We start from the raw sequence: 12,302 nt of genomic DNA on the forward strand, positions 1-12,302 counted from the left end.
CTTACAGCAAGGAAGAGATAGGTTAGATGCTAGGAAAATCTTTCAAACTGTAGGGATAGTTAAGCAATGGAATAGGTTACCAAGGGAGATTGTAGAATCTCCATCACTGGAAGTTTTTAAGAACAGGTTGGACAAACACCTGTCAAGGGAGGATCTAGGTATACTTGGTCCTGCCTCAGGATTGACTAGATGACTACTCAAGGTCCATTCTAACCCTGTGTTTTCTCTGATACTTGATAAAAATCCAATTATAAAACACCCTGGGGAGCACAATATGATGTGGCCAAGCCAGTAATAGCATCAAGTAAAGAAAAATGCACTTCTGTAATCTTTTAGAATTTTGTGGCATGTCAACAAAACAGCCTATGAAGGAGAGCCAGTTTGCACACTTTATCTGGACTTTCAAAGAGTCTTTGACATGGTCCCTCAAACTGGAAACAAGTCGACATTGGGCAAGAATACCAAGTATAATCAAGCATCAGAAAATGGCTAAGAGAAAACACGGAGTCAGAATAAATGGTCAATTTTCAATATGGCAAAAAGATTAACAGTGGCATGCTCAAAGGTTCCCTAGGATTGGTGTCATTAAATTTTCTATTACAAAGGATGATCAAGGAGGTGACAAAATTTTCAGATATACAAAATCATTTAGCTTAATCAAAACTAGAAACTTTGAGGAACTTCAGAATGACTTGAGAAAGTTGGGTGAATGGCTAGAACAATGGCAGATGAAAGTGACTAGTCAGGAAAGAAATGTAGGCATTATTAGTGCAACAAAAATCTCTTCTCAATGTTCAGCAGTAGCAGTAAAAAAAGCAAACGAAACATTATCATTCACAAGGAACGGGATGTAAAATTAACACAAAGTATTACAGTGCCATTAAATAGATCAACGGTATGCCTTTACACTTGGCACACTGTGATCAGTTCTAGTTTCTCTTTCTCAAAAAGAAACAGATGTAGCGAAAATGACAGAAGTCTTGAAACTTTTGTATTGGTGACTGTTTTCACAGAGGAAGTCTCTGAATGCGATCCCCTTATCAATTAAAAACACTCTTTTAAAATATTTAACACTGTTATAAGTGCTGCAGGTGAAGCCGGGTTTGGGAGAGGAGGCTGACAGCTCACAAACCCCCGTGCAATAACTGCACGACCCCCCCAAGGGGTCACAACCCTGTTTGAGAACCTCTTATTTGAAAAGACTGGGACTGTTGAATTTAGGGAGATGTGAATAAGAGAGGATATGTTACACGTGTATACAAAATAATAATATACAGAATAATGAATTCTGAAAAAACAAAAAAGGTAAATAAACCTATTTATTCTCTCATGACAACAAGGGGACATTCAATGAAACGAAAGGCAGCATATTTAAAACTAATAGAAAATATCTTTTACACAATCATAGAATCACAGAACTGGAAGGGACCTGAGAAGTCATCTAGTTCAATCCCCTGTACTCATGGCAGGACTAGGTATTATCTAGACAATCCCTCAGAAGTGTTTGTCTAACCTGTTAAAAATCTCCAATAATGGAGATTCCACAACCTCCCTAGGCAATTTATTCCAGTGCTTAACCACCCTGACAATTAGGAAGTTTTTCTTAATGTCCAACCCTAAATCTCCTTTGCTGCAATTTAAGCCCATTGCTTCTTGTACTATCCTTGGAGGTTAAGAAAAACAGTTTTTCTTCATCCTTCTCCTCCTAACAACCTTTTACATACTTGAAAACTTATGTCGTCTCTCAGTCTTCTCTTTTCCAGACTAACAAATCCAATTTTTTCCACGGATAATTACCCCATGTAACTTACTGTCACTAGATGTCACTGATGGAAGAGCTTCGTATTCATAAAAGGACATTTGTACGGATAATGAGGAAACTGTTACATTAGACAGGAGTTTTAAAAAACTTAGAATGGAAATACACCATCATACTTCAAGGCAAAAGCCAATCTTTAATTGATGGAAGTCAGGAAATTTTTTTTCCTTTTGAGCAACTTCCTTTGAGGCATCTGGTTCTGGCCACTGCCAGGAAAAGGTTACTTAAAAAGATGGACCTCCAGCTTGATCCAGTGTGGCATTTCCTATGTTGTGTATGAGGAATGGTGATTTAACAATTTTATATTCAATTGTATTTTTCTTCCATAATCATTAAGTATAAACTCTACATTTAACAATAGTGACTACTATAAGTAGAGCAGTAAGATATGGTTTCAATTCATTTATAGCCAGATTCTGGTACTCTTATTTAAGTAAAACCTTACTCTGCAAGCAATCCTTTGAAATTCGTAGGACTACTCACAGAGGCTATATTATCACTATATGATCTGCCATGTGCTAGGGGCAATACATTATGTTGGTCCTAGAGCAATCCATAAGAAAACATGACTCCAGGTCTTCTGCTGCTTTGCGAAGGAGTAAACTGCACACTGCCCAACATGTCAGCACAACTATACCACCACATACATTGGGAGGAACAGAAAAAAGGCTGCACCCACTCCCCACCCACCTCTGTGAGGGATAGGGGGAGAATGTAGCAATTCTGTGGAGCCTGCTTCTCCTCAAGTGCTGCTACCTGTGATACAAGTAGGAAGTACCTTAAGCCTCCTACCAATCTTGCACTGCCATGCAAGGTAGGGTACAATTTAGTTTAGAGTAAGGTACTCTCAGTGGAAGTGAGGGTATCAGAATCAGGCCCTCCGATTTCTGGTAACCAAACAGTATCGCATATGAAATATTAAGACAATCTTTGTGTGAGAAATGAAAAGTCAAAATTTCCTGAGAAACGCAAGAAATTATGTACAATTCAAATATTTAGGGTTTGATTTTTAAAAAACTACCTGATGAAAAGTAATCGGAATCCATTTTTCCTTGCCTTCTTCAGCTACTTCTAAAGTATTTGCTTCTGTTTGTGACCATAAAAAAGGGGGTGAAAGTGACGATTCTTGTAATATTAAAACTGCTGTTATCTATGGTAACACCAACCTGTGAATGAAGGAAATTGTTTAAAATTTGTTAGTCTCACTTAATTTTTTATATTTTTTAACATCTAGAAGTTTGATAGATACATATTATACTCACTTGGTACTCCTTTTTGTGACTCTTACATTTAACAGAACCATGACTACCAACAGTATCAAGAGAAAACTGATCAGACAGTTCACTGTCAGTCACCATAAGCTGCACCTGTAAAAAGTAAATTCATTTTTATTAGAGTATGAAAACTAATGGAAAACATTTAAAATAGCCAAATTGACAAACCACCATCTTCTAATCCTCTCTGTTATCCTCATCTTCTTTCTACCATCATTTCTTTTAAACACAAACACACACACACACACACACACACGATATCTATTGTATTAATAAGGTGATTGTCTCAACAAGAAGAAAAGGAGTACTTGTGGCACCTTAGAGACTAAAATTTATTTGAGCATAAGCTTTCATGAGCTACAGCTCACTTCATCGGATGCATTCATCGGAAGTGAGCTGTAGCTCACGAAAGCTTATGCGCTAATAAATTTGTTAGTCTCTAAGTTGCCACAAGTACTCCTTTTCTTTTTGCAAATACAGACTAACACGGCTGCTACTCTGAAACCTGTCTCAACACGGTGATTTAAAGGTGATTAAAATTCTTATTTAACTATTACAACATTAACCAGTAAATTGCAGTTTTATGTGAACTTATCACCAGCTTCTCCCACTGTAACAACCACTACTAAAAATATGTTAACCTTTTAAGCAACATCATTATGCAGCTTTACTTTAAGCATTTGCTAAAGCTTTGCCCTGAGTAGGGATATGCCCTGATTTGGAGTCTGAAAGATTAAGTAAAACACATTTTAACGATTTCCCATATTCCCCTTTCCTCTGACTATATTAAAACTGTTTGATAGTTCTTAGTATTAAACGTGATGTTAACTGTCCTTTTATTTTGGTGAAAAAGAAAAAGTCAGTTTAAATGGTCTTGAGTAGTAGTTTAGACCCATCTTATTTCTTTAAAAAAACCTTAAAAGCACAAAGAGAAAGAAAAAAATAGTAAAAACAGAAAATGTCTTCTATCTCCCATACTTCCTCACTTTCAACCTAGTTCCTGGGAAATTACATTCATACACCATCATCTTAACAGGCATTCCAAGACACAAACTTTTACTAGGATCAGACTGCTTGCTTTTTGTTCACAGGCTCATACCAGTGTTGTAAAAGGCAGATTTGTCTTGGTTGACTAGGTCAGATAGAAGGAGAAAGAGGAAGACAAAAAAAGGAGAAATAAGGAGAGATAAAGGCAAAAACTACAGATTAACATCAAAGGTTTTGCTGAACATTTAGTTGAGGCAGATGGAAGTGGTAACGCCATGTGATTCTCTTTTTCTCTCTGGCCTGTTCTAATCATGGCCTAATCATTTTAATGGTGCTTTCCATGCTTAAGCAAGTTGCCAAGTAATCCCTCCAAAAAAAAAAAAAATCCAAAAAAAATGGCGTCAATCTCATCCCATTATCACCACGCAATAAAAACAGATTTCCTTCCATTTCTAGAATCCATTAATTCCTTGTTACACCCATCTTTGACCTCACTAGTAGCCTTAGAAGCCTAAACACAGTTTTTCAGTTTGCACATGTTTAGTTTGTACCAGTGTCTTGCTCTCCAACTTTTGTTTCTTTTTCAACAAAGTTGATACAGGCTGAGCTGTTTTTTTTATCATCTTTCACCCACTATGGACCATTTAGAATCTAGACCTTTACACAGCATGTTTTATCTTCAGTTAGACCTGGATCTCAAAGGAGATCTGCATGGGTAAATGATTGCGCTCATAGAGATCAGCTTGTTGGATGAGGGCCTTAAGACTGAAAGTTGTTTGGGGCAGAGACCATGTGTGTGTGTGCGTGTGTGTGTAGCACCTAGCACAATGGGACTCCTTATTTCTGATTCGGGCATCTGGGCGCTCCCATTATTAAAGTAATAAATACCATTTACCAATGGTTGCTTTCGTAATTTAATATCCAAGAGACACAATTAGTGACAAATCATGAAGTACTGATCTCTGCAGTTTTCATCGTCAGTGGAAATTGCAAGTGCTCAAAGTGAGATCTGGCTCCTATGTCCTATTGCAAGAATACAGAAATACCTGCAGTATCTCCTGTACCATGATGGCAATTGCTGGTGAACGTGCCTTTTTTTTTTTTTTTTTTTAAAAGATGGTGACCATTGTAATACATCACGCCTTAAAGGATTTTTCAGTTCCTATTTTATTGCTTCACTTATAAGCCAAAAATAGGTAAATTTCTCACCTCTAAGAAATCTCATAAAATGCTGTATTAAAAAAACCTTGGTGCACAAATTTACTAATTTCATGCTATCTAGTAAATACAATAAACTTTACTGATACATTTACAGCTGTTATTAGTTTTCAAAGTTCTGAAAAACTTTCAATTGGTAAAGGAAGGATGACAGCTAATTTTACTTAGCTGTCAGTTTATTAATAATATTCACTTACAGTACCTTGTTATTTTGGAAGAAATTTTTTGGCTGGAAAGAAAAAAGAAGTGGCTTTTTGTAATCGGGAGGATGCTTGCGGTGAATGCCATCAGCTTTGTATTGCAGCATTCGGCCAGTTTTGTTTACCATCCAATATGGACTGTGAATTGCTATGATCATTTGTCCAGTTGTATAGGTCACATGAACAGCAATATCTAGTTCAGTCTTATCCATTTCAGTGATACAAGAGAATGTGATGAAGCCAATTTCTTGCTGATTAGTTCTTATATGGTACTCGCTTTTCCAATTTTGATCAAGATAATTAAGTAACTGCAATTCCAGCTTAGCTTGATCCAATACTGCATTATGAATCTGAGTTGAACATCCATCCTCTAGAGTGTCCCATTTGTTACCATTTCCCTAGGGGAAAAAAAAAATTTTTTTTACATTCACATGGGACAAGATGTACAGTTGTAACATCATCTTGGTTTAACTTTGTGCCATTTTTATGCGCCTTTTAAAAACGTTTATTTTAGATGTACAGAATAGACAAAATTTTAAAAAGCATGTACGTATATCACTTAATTACTAAGTTTGTGCCATAAACAATCCTTTAATCTTATTACTCCTCTCTGGCCTCTCTTCCCTTGACTCTCTCCATATTGTTTTTCTTTGACTTAATTATATAACTTTTTTTTTGGCAGGGAATGTCTTATTTGTTTATGAAATCCTTAGCACATTTTTAGTCACTCAACAGTAATAAATGATAATTTAATAAATGATTATGAAAAACGTATTAAAAAGTATTTTGAGATTTAGCATTTTACTGAAATCACTGGAAAAAAACTCTAGTAGTCATCACTCAATTACATGTTTTTTTAGTTATAGTGAACTTCCTTCATTTTGGATTAACTTTTATTTATATTCATGTGAAAATCCCATATGTTTGATATGAAATGAAAAAATAATCATCACTGATTGACCTCATATCTATATCAAGGAACTCTAGAAATACAGTAGATACTTGAATACAATTGTTAAAATCCTTTGGCGAGAACATAAAATTGCCCCTTACTGCCAAACAACTTCTGTCTTCAAGGTATTACTTGAACCACTGGACTGTAATTCAAGGAAGACCAGCAACATATCTTAGTTATTCAAAACAGCAATTTGTGATAAACTGTATCAAAAGTTACTGAGGGTTCTAGCATGGCCAAAATCATTTGGAACTAAAAACAGTATATCACTCACCACCATGACTCGCATCTCAAATCTGAAAGAAGATTGGAATCCACACTGGAAGCTATAATTTATGTGTTTAATTATCAAGTGCACCTGGTATTGAAAAGCCATATATAGCACATTCCACACTTTCCCCAAAAAGGAAAATTTCACATTAGTCTAAGAAGCACTTCTGTGTCAAAAGACTGTTTCGCTTGAAGAGGGGGAAAACCTCTGCATTTTTAACAGTCATCCTTATATAAATAATACCTATCAATAACCATCCCACTTTTTTTAAACGAAGATGAAAAAGGATGAATTAAGATACAATGACTTTCAATGGGATTTGGGCTCCTAAATCAATGTTAAAATATTTTACCCATTATCTATAGGGAATTTAAAATCATTGCAGAGTTCAACTGAAGGACCTGTTACCAGCCTGAGGTAGGCAAAAGTAATTCTTTTTTTTAACTGAATCTGTTTCTGGAAGTTGTTTTATTTAATGACAAATATGGAAAACAGTCTATCTGTTGCTCTTATTTATATTAGAATTAAGTCTCTATTTGAGAGAGTCACTTGGGTGAGATTTAACACAGCTCAGAACAGGACTTGTTTATTATTTGCATGTCTGTTTGCTGAATATAAAGAGCACTTACATCAAAATGGATGTTTATTTTTGGTGTCTCCCTTCTAAATTTCCATTGCCCTTCTTTTGGTAATAAACTAGGACATAGACTTATTGATGCTACCGTTTCTTGAGGCAGTCACAGTCCACATGAAAAAGGATCCTGCACATTTCCGCTGCAGAGAGTTACTAGGATCCAGTTCTACTTGAGTCAAAAATGGAGTCTCATCTGGCAAAGTTAATATGTACTGTACTAAACTTACCTATAGTGAAAGTGTTGAAGTTTCTCTTTGCCTACATTTCATATATTTAATGTATTTATAATTCAGGATAGCTTCTTTCATACTATGGTATCTGTTTCTCCTCCAATAGACCAAACATCACTCCTATGACATCTATAGTTGTGTTTAACTGATAATGCAGCAGAAACATTTCTGTGCTTATTTAGGCCTGCTCGTAAAAGAATGTTTACTTTCAACCAAATTACACAGCATATACTGGAATAATACAAAATAATAATTGTAAAGATTACCTGTAGAGAGTAAGTAATTGGATAAGGAAGAAGATTGTGGAGGAGGAGAGAGGGCCATAAATGAATAACATATGGTAAATCCCATCGATCATCTTCACATACTGAAGATGTCAAGGTATCTTTTACTGGCACAACATTAATGATAAGTGAATGATTAGTTGATTTCATGGACTGGCATTTCCTCTGTATTAAGTTGCCAAAATTTGTCATAATTTCATCAAAGCTAATTCCTTCACACATTTCATATTCTCCTCCAATTCCAGTTTCATCAGTTACTGGTTGCAAACAAAGTAGTGATCTGCAGATGAAAACATTTTTAAAACACTTCTGATAACTTCTAATCTCTCAGTAACAAACTTTTAAAAATAGAAATTTTAATAACAAAATTCAAATATATATTTATCTAATTTATTGGTTTCAAAAAACTGTTTCTCAATATAAAATTAAAACAAAACATAGCTATGAAAAGAGGAAGCAAAAAAATGCTTCTAACCAAAGGGTTCTTTGAGTGGTATGTGCACCCCTTTACAGAACTCCTTGGAAAGCAGTGACTAGTGGAGACACACAAGGAGCTTTGAAACCTCTCTGTGTATTATGAAGAGTAGGAGCCAAGATTCCTGCTGCTTTCTTCTGTTGTGGGGCGTCAAGCTAATACAAATCTCAGATACCGCCCTTCTCTGAGGTGCATAAAATATGAGGGATAATGGCAGATATCTTGCTTTTTTAAGTACAGCACCAATTTAATCTAATTTGCTTCCTGGATTCAGCCACTGTATTAGAGTACACATGTATCCAGCTGATTAAACCTATTGGTAGGATGCTCCTACAGCCAGACTGACAAAACTACCTGTGCAATGAATCTGATGTTATTAACACCACTAAATCCTTTTGAAAAAATAGTATAACCAGAAATTTAATTTAACCACTGTATTTATAATAAAATGTATCCAAAAATGTTTAACAAAACTGGCAATGGGAGGGGAAGAAGGAATTTCAATCTTTGCGCCCCTAATCTTTCAATCAAGTGTAGAGACTGCTCTTTATTGGATGACCATAATCATTTCCTGCAGCACTTGGGCTGGAATTTTCAAAGGAGTCAATGGGAATCAGGTGCCCACTACCCTAAACTCCTTTAAAAATCTCAGACTTGGAGCAGCTCAAAGTCTCCTTGCCAAATATTTATCCTATTTAACTATGAGTCCCTGAGAAAATCTTAGCATGACATGGTATGGCTGCTTCTACATCATCAACAGTTCTAAAAACTTTCAATAATGAAAACAATAATTCTGGAAAACTTGCTTAATTTTCAATCAAAAAATATGTATAACTTGTCTTTGTATTTACTAGATTAGCCATCATTACTTATACAGTATATTCTGTATTAAAAGAAGAATGTCAATAATCACCTGTAAGAGGTCAGTGGTATGTTAAATTCGTTTATTGGTGAAGCAGTTCCTAGACATGTTCCATCTTCAAAAAGACTCAGTGGAATTGAAAAATGATTCTTTATCTGTGCAAAATAAAAGTCTGCATAAATTACATTAATAAAAGCCTTAAAGATCTAAAATATTTCAATTATGATAAAGTGCAGAATGAGAAATTCCTTATAACCAATCCTGCAGATTTCCAGTAACCACCCCAAACACATGAAGGAATCTGTTACCTACAGTCAGGTCCTCAGATACTACAGAATATGCTCTGAGGAGAAAGACCAGGATGGGGTAGCCAACCTGAGCTTGAGAAGGAGCCAGAATTTACCAATATATATTGCCAAAGAGCCACAGTAATACGTCAGCAGCCCTGCGTCAGCTCCACCCCCTGCTCCTAGTGCCTCCCACCCACTGGCAGCCCTGCCGATCTGTGCCTCCTCCTCCCTCCTGATCAGCTGTTTTGTAGTGTGCAGGAGGCTCTGGGGGGTAGGGAGGTGGAGCGAGAGTATGGCAGGCTCAGGGGAGGGGGTGAGAAGGGGTGGAATGGGGGCAGGGCCTGTGGCAGAGCCAGGGATTGAGCAGTGACCACCCCCACAGCACATTGGAAAGTTGGTGCCTATAGCTCCAGCCCCGGAGTTGGTGCCTATACAAGGAGCTGTATATTAACTTCTGAAAAGCCCCATGTTGGCCACCCCGATCCAGGATATACATTTTAACACACTCAGCAGTGCTTTCACCAAACAACGACACTCCACCAGAGAAGCAGATCACATCATGGAATGGGCAACCCAAATACCTCAAGAAAACCTGCTTCAATACAAATATAAAACCCCCTCCAACCGCACACCCCTAAGTTGGCACCTACGACCTCACACTGGAACCCATATGGGGTATCATCAAACAACTACAACCCATACTTAATGGGGACCCCATCCTGAAAGAAATCTTACTTGAACCACCTCTTCTGGCCTTCAAACAATCCCCCAAGCTCTTCAAGCTCATCATCAAAAGCAAGCTCTCCACAGATCAGGACACACTAACACAAAGCAGCATCACACCATGGCAAAGAACAGATGCAAAACATGCAGCCATATCTCCACAGCTACAGTTATCAATACCTCCCACAACATGTTTCAAGATCCATACGTCCTATACATGCCTATCACAACATGTACTGTACTTCATCCAGTGCATTTCATGCCTCAACAACAACTACAGGGGTGAAAACAGAACATCACTACACTCTCAAATGAACTCACACAGAAACATGATAAAAGACAAACACCATATCACCCTTGAGTGAATGCTTTTCAAAATACTATCTCACTTTTCACAATCACTATATCTGACCTATCTATCCTCATCGTCACAGGAAACCTGCATGACAATTTCAAAAGATGACTCAAGGAGCCTAAATTCATAACTTTGCTAGACACTAAATATCATTGACTGAATAGACACACTGGATTTATAACTTAATACAGTAACTCTGTCGATTAACTCCGTCGCTCCATGCTTCTTTAACCGAAATTATGTTAAGCAAATCCAATTTCCCCATAAGAATTAATGTAAATGGGGCAGGGGTTGGGTTCCAGGGAATTTTTTTTTTCCAAACACACACACTCTAAGTTTTAAATAAGCAATTTAATACTGTACACAACAATGATGATTGTGAAGCTTGGTTGAGGTGGTGAAAAGTCAGAGGGTGGAAGAGGATGGGATATTTCCCAGGGAATGTCTTATTGTTCAATGATGAACTAGCACTCAGCTGAGCCCTCAAGGGTTAACAGATTGTTGTTAATGTAGCCTCACACTCTACAAGGCAGCACAAATGGAGGGAGAAGAGACAGCATGGCAGAGACGCACACGCGCACACACACACACGGGGGGGAAGAGAGAGAGAGAGAGAGAGAGAGAGAGAGTGTGTGTGTGTAGACAGACACACCACATGTGTGTGTGAGAGAGAGAAGCGCTTTGCCCCGTTAAGTATGCTGACCCCACTCTAAGTACACTGCCTTTTTAAGTAGATCAGCAAGTTGAGACAGCAGCTGCTGCCAGCAAGCTCCCTCCATCCTGAGCCCTGTCGTGTCCGTACCCCTGCTCTGTGGAGATGAGGTAAAGGAGCAGGGGGAGGTGGACACCCTGACACTAGCACCCCTCTTCCTCTCTGCACAGCGAGCAGGAGGCTCCCAGGAGCAACTCCAAGCAGAGGGCAGGAGCACCACACGCAGTGGGGGGAGGGACAGCTGAATTGCCCGGCAATTGATAGCCTGCTGGGCAGCTGCCATACAGGGAACTTAGGGGAGCTGATAAGGGGTGCTGCCGGTCCACCCTGGTTCCAAGCCCCCACCAGCTAGCTCCAATGGGCTGCTCTTCCTGGAAGCAGCGGACAAAGCAGGTGGCTTCCAAACAATGTTATAAGGGAGCATTATGCTACTTTAAAACAAGCACATTCTCTAATTGATCAGCAACATAACTAAACAATGTTAACTGGGATGATGTTAAGTGAGGAGTTACTATACAATAATCTATAACCCGCTAACAATGTCCCTCTCTCCACCCCCCAGCTGACTTTCCCCACTTCCTTCGTCCCCTATGACTGGAAGGGTTTTAACGAGCCACTTCATCTTTAATGGTCCCTTGAAATGTGTGTTAACTACTCGTGTTAAAGGATATATTCCTCCATGCATTTAGCAGAGACACTCTGATTATACTTCCCAGACCTGAAGAAGAGGTGTCTGTAAGCTCGAAAGCTTGTCTCTTTCACCAACAGAAGTTAGTCCAATAAAAGATACTACCTTAACCACTTTGTTCCTGTACATATGGCATCCTATATCATGTGTTTTAAAGAACTGACTCATATTTAGACAAATATTTTAGCCTAAAACCATTTTACCATGAGTGAGAATGAAGCAGAATTAGACTTCAGCTGTAAGCTCCTTTTCAAGGAAATAAACTTAAAAGAAGTTAGCTTTCGAGGAAAGGCAAGTATACCTCTATAATAAACGATACCTTTCA

General features: G+C 37.8%; 1 protein-coding gene across 1 annotated transcript in view; it reads right to left on the reverse strand.

Moving 5' to 3' along the window:
- The window catches only part of VPS13A (vacuolar protein sorting 13 homolog A), a 259,167-nt gene that overhangs the window by 85,287 nt on the left and 161,578 nt on the right, over positions 1-12,302 (reverse strand). The window contains 6 exon segments of the mRNA XM_038402638.2: positions 2,841-2,895; positions 2,897-2,985; positions 3,082-3,186; positions 5,501-5,896; positions 7,855-8,152; positions 9,261-9,364. Of these exon segments, the coding sequence (XP_038258566.1) occupies positions 2,841-2,895; positions 2,897-2,985; positions 3,082-3,186; positions 5,501-5,896; positions 7,855-8,152; positions 9,261-9,364 (1,047 nt within the window).

The sequence above is a fragment of the Dermochelys coriacea genome, chromosome 5, assembly GCF_009764565.3.
Source record: "Dermochelys coriacea isolate rDerCor1 chromosome 5, rDerCor1.pri.v4, whole genome shotgun sequence".
NCBI classification, from domain to species: Eukaryota; Metazoa; Chordata; order Testudines; family Dermochelyidae; genus Dermochelys; species Dermochelys coriacea.